This window comes from Penaeus monodon, chromosome 40, assembly GCF_015228065.2.
Source record: "Penaeus monodon isolate SGIC_2016 chromosome 40, NSTDA_Pmon_1, whole genome shotgun sequence".
NCBI lineage: Eukaryota > Metazoa > Arthropoda > Malacostraca > Decapoda > Penaeidae > Penaeus > Penaeus monodon.
In genome coordinates, this window is record NC_051425.1 from 19,242,935 (window position 1) to 19,247,934 (window position 5,000).

General features: G+C 49.2%; 1 protein-coding gene across 1 annotated transcript in view; it reads right to left on the reverse strand.

Moving 5' to 3' along the window:
- LOC119597939 (teneurin-a-like) overlaps positions 1 to 3,940 on the reverse strand; it is a 322,308-nt gene extending 318,368 nt beyond the window's left edge. Inside the window, exon 1 of the mRNA XM_037947607.1 lies at positions 3,637 to 3,940. Within this exon, the coding sequence (XP_037803535.1) occupies positions 3,637 to 3,883 (247 nt within the window). The 5' untranslated portion in view covers positions 3,884 to 3,940. The remainder of the gene's footprint in view (positions 1 to 3,636) is intronic.
- Positions 3,941 to 5,000: the final 1,060 nt, after the last annotated feature.

Sequence of the window (5,000 nt, forward strand, 5' to 3'; positions counted from 1 at the left end):
TGTGAACGGATCAACAACGATAGACGATCGCTTCTGCAACCGTGCAACACGACAAAGGGGCCGGACGAACAGCTGCATGGGACCTCATGAGCAACAATTATGGCCCATTTGTTGAGACATGAGGTAAGTTGAGGCTAATGTGTTTACACTAAATAGATTTGTGGCTGAGACGACATCGCTCTCCACGTGTCTTTGGCCTGAAAACGGACTCGGTTGTTGCTTCATTTTCCCTACGTGGCTGTGTCGTGTGTGTGTGAGGGGGGGGGGGGGATAGCGAAAGAGCGTAAGGGGAGGGACGAAGGTAGGTAGGTGGGTAGGTAGGTAGGTAGGTAGGTAGGTAGGTAGGTAGGTAGGTAGGTAGGTAGGTAGGTAGGTAGGTAGGTAGGTAGGTAGGTAGGGAGGGAGGGAAAGAGGAAGGAGAGAAGGGGAGAAGAGAGAGAGAGAGAGAGAGAGAGAGAGAGAGAGAGAGAGAGCAGAGATAAAGCAGAGACAGAGCAGAGACAGAGCAGAAAGAAAGCATAGAGCGACAAACAGAGACAGAGACAAAGACAGAGAAAGAAAACAAGAGACTGAGAACGAAAGATACACAGCAAATACAAAACCGAAAACGACACACACACACAGCTACAAACACAAACACAAATACAAACACACAAACAGACAAAACAGTCACTCCTAGAACCAAAGGGATCAAAGCAAAGTTGGGCTAGCATTGTTGGCCGGGTTAAGACAGGTGCCGGTGCCTAGTGTGGCGTGTGCAACCGGTGTACAAGCGGTGTGCAAGGAACGGCTCACGTCAGGTTCACAAAGTCCTTCGCACACACACACCCGACATCAATGCTCACTGCCCGCTGCCCATCCCTCTGGAAGTGGCGGCGGCGTTCGAATCCTTGGCCGCGCGAACAACACGAGGACCGAGACGAAATAACTCCTCTTAATGGTGTGTCGTTAGATGCGGTGGAATGAAAATAAAGAATATTTGACTAAATCTCGTATTTTGGATCTCTAAGGGGTGGAAAAGAAGAATGAAAATTACACGTCGCAGATGTCTATATATATTTTGGTTCATGATAAAGAGTTTGTACCTATTTTTCAACATTGAAAACACAAGAAATATTACTAACATCACACGAAGGAAAAAAGACATACCCTGCTCACGATTTTTCCTTAATTTTTATATGACGAAATCCTTCTCTTACTAAAGAATTCAGTCACTAGAAAGGAGAAGAACACAAAAACATATTTATTTTCCCCCAAAAAACATCAGATTCCTACAACAAAATACACCACATCAAGCTTGTAATCTATCTACCCACCCTTGCAATATGTGGACTTGTAATAGCTACGTTCTAAATATCTCACGGCCTTGGTTAAATTTACTAGTTTCTAAACAAAATAGTAAACTCCTTTAAACAAGCACTAATTACCTGCCAGTCAACTTAATTAATAGAAAGGGTTAAGTTATCCTCTTGCACTCTCACTTGCAAGAAGTTGCAGATTCTCTTGAGCAGATGTACCATTTGGGACACGGCCTTCGTGAGGGAGGGGGAAGTAGAGAGAAGGGGATAGGTTGGGGGGGGGGGGAGATCGACTGGTTAAGAGCAGGCTATACTAACGTTAAATAACAGTTATATATATGTTATATAATTGAGTTCTCATATCATTCATACCTTGTGTAATTTTTGGTATACGTATAAGGATGGAACACAAGCATACAAACACGTTAAACACAGACAGAGAGACTAACAGACAGACAGACACAGACATCACACAGACACACTTTTCTCCTCATCTTTCGCTCATATTCCGTCAATAGTAACCCCTCCCCTTTCACTCTCTCACACCCACTCTCAATCACTTTTCTTACTTTCTCTTTCTCCCTCCCTCCCTCTCTCTCTCCCCTTAGCTCTCTCTTTATCCCTCCCTCTCTCCCTCCCTCTATCTCTCTCTCTCCCTCCCTCCCTCTTTTTCCTTCTCCCTCACCCTCTCCCTCTCCCTTTCACCCCATCTCCCTCTCTCTCTCTTTCTCCCTCTCCCTTTCACCCCTCTTCCTCTCCCTCTCTCTCTCTTTCTCCCTCCCCTTCACAACGTGCCCTGCGAGACACGGTCAAACACCTTTTGTACTTCTCTGTAAAATTGTTTGTCGTCCACTGGACGTAATGAATTTATCTACTCAGACCTTTCAAACCTTTCTCTCTCTCTCTCTCTCTCTCTCTCTCTCTCTCTCTCTCTCTCTCTCTCTCTCTCTCTCTCTCTCTCTCTCTCTCTCTCTCTCTCTCTCCCTCTCCTTCCCACCTCTCCCTCTCCTTCCCACCCCTCCCTCTCCTTCCCACCCCTCCCTCTCCTTCCCACCCCTCCCTCTCCTTCCCACCCCTCCCTCTCCTTCCCACCCCTCCCTCTCCTTCCCACCCCTCCCTCTCCTTCCCACCCCTCCCTCTTTCTCTTTCTCTTTCTCTTTCTCTTTCTCTTTCTCTCTCTCTCTCTCTTCTCCTCTCTCTCTATCTCTCTCTTTCCCTCTCTCTCACTCTCACTCTCACTCTCACTCTCACTCTCTCTCCCTCCCTCTGTCACGGGGAGCAAACAGCCTTAGCCTCTAGCAGGCAACATCAGCCAGATATCAGCTTAATTAAGATTCTTTCCACCCCCTCCCCTTTTTCAAGCTGGGGGTGGCGGAGTGAGTGAGGGTAGGAGGGGAGGGGAGGGGATGGGGGATGGGGGGAAGTAGGGGAGGAGGGGTGAGAGGGGACGGGAGGGGAGGGGAGGGGAGGGGAGGGGATGGAATGGGAGGGGAGGGGTGGGGAGGGGAAAGATGGAAGGGAAGTATAGGAGGAGGAGGAGGAGATAGGTTGGGAGGGAGGAAGGGGGGGGGAGCGGCAGAGGGAGGGAGGGAGGGAGGGAGGGAGTAGGAGGGAGGGAGAGGGAGAAGGAGGAAGGGAAGGAAGGGGGGGGGGAGCGGCAGAGGGAGGGAGGGAGGGAGGGAGGGAGTAGGAGGGAGGGAGGGAGAGGGAGAAGGAAGGAGAGAGAGTGTGAGAGAGAGAGAGAGAGAGAGAGAGAGAGAGAGAGAGAGAGAGAGAGAGAGAGAGAGAGAGAGAGAGAGAGAGAGAGAGAGACAGACAGTGAGACAGAGAGAGGGGGGGGGGTACAGATATAGGAGTGTTACCTTCCCGTGCGTGTGTTGGCGATTTCCATGTGATGAAAAACGAATAAATGAATAAGATGAAGCAGAAAATAAAAGTTGTTGATAACAGATAATAATAATACGATAAATAATAATAAAATAGTAAAAAGGGAAAATAAGTGAAAAAATACATCGCTCTGTCAATAATAATGATCATAAAATAACGCTATTAATAACTATAATAATAATAATAATAATAATAATAATAACAATAACAATAACAATAATAATAATAATAATAATAATAATAATAACAATAATACAGACAATAATAATAATAATATAATGACAATAACAACGAATGAAAGATGAGAGAAAACCATATTCACACACAGACATTCTCCAACACCCAAGTGCAAATTCTACCCCGGATCCGCCAAGCACCGGGCCCCTTGGCCTCCTTTGCGGGGGCCAAGACGGGGGCCCAAACTCGCCCCCCCGGGTCGCCTCACACTCACCGTTGTCCAGGGCCGCCATCTTTGCTCGGAGACTCGAGTTTATGTCGCTCTCTGCGTACGTGGTGTCCGAGTTGTTATCCGACGAGGACAGAGACGAGCCCCCGCCGGGCATCCGCCGCCCCTGGGGGTACTTGCGGCTGCCCTTGACCACGGGGGAGTCGTACTCGTCCAGGTGGTTGGCGTAGTGGTGGCCGGTCTGGGGGATCTCCTGGTAGTAGTGGCCGTGGGCGGAGCTGAGCTGGTTCATGACGGCCGCCGTGGAATCGCCGCCGCCGCCGACGCCGACTCCGCCGCCCGCGGTCGAGTACTGGCCGCGGTAGTGGGGGGAGGGTTTTTGTGGTGGCGTTTGGGGGGGGGGGGTTTGGGGGATGGGGGGGGGGGGCGACGGGGGTTGGGTGGGGGGGGGGGGGGGGGGGGGGGGGGGAGGGGAGGGGGGGGGAGGGGGGGGGGGGGGGGGCGGGGGGGGGGACTTGAGAAGGGGGGTCTAGCAAGGTTTAGGTTTGCTTACGTAACCTGGGTAGGGGGGGAAGGGGGGGCTAGCACAAATTCAGGTCTTCACTTTCTTCTGTAGGTGGAAGGGGGGAGGGGGCAGCCCCAAAAATTTTTAGGTCTTTTTTAGGGCCAAAGGGGTGTCCCTTTCTAAGACTTCCATGTATCTTGGGGGGTTTGCTCTAAAAATCTTACACCAAGGGGGAAAAACAGGAAAAAGAGGGTGAGGGTTTCTCGTCAACAGTGACACATCTTTTCTTTCACAGAAAACTAAGGTAGTTAAGGTAGAAAAAAACAGTTAGGTATCCGCAGATTTTTTTTTTTTTTTATCAACCAACGAATCGCAAATACTTCTATCTCGCAATACTTTGTTGCAAGTTCTGTATCCAGTGAATATTTTGAAATCGAGAGCCTTTTGTCTTTGGTAAACGAGACATGTTCATTTTTTTTTACATCAATACTGCTTTTTTGTGTTTGTTTGTTTAACAAGACTTATCCTCTTTCACATACTCCCCCTTTCCTCTTGCAAACAAAGGAACAGACATAAGATGAACCACCACGAACCAAAGAGCACAAACAACAACAACAAAGCAAACAAACAACCATAAAAACCACAGCCACAAAAGAAAACAAAAGCAGACGAGCGGGATGGGATTGGTTTCCTCCGCCCCGACACGTCCTCCAGTGACCCAAGCATATAGAACAAACACCTCTATTTTGCTTATCCACCAACAGGCGCCAATAAGCCATTGCGCGACCCGGAGGTAAGCGCACGGACGGGACAATAGACTTGCCCCCACTCTGTCAATAATTAGTGTAAGTGCAACGGACAATGGCAACGGACGAACGCCCAGCAGCAGGAGGAAGGTCCTCCA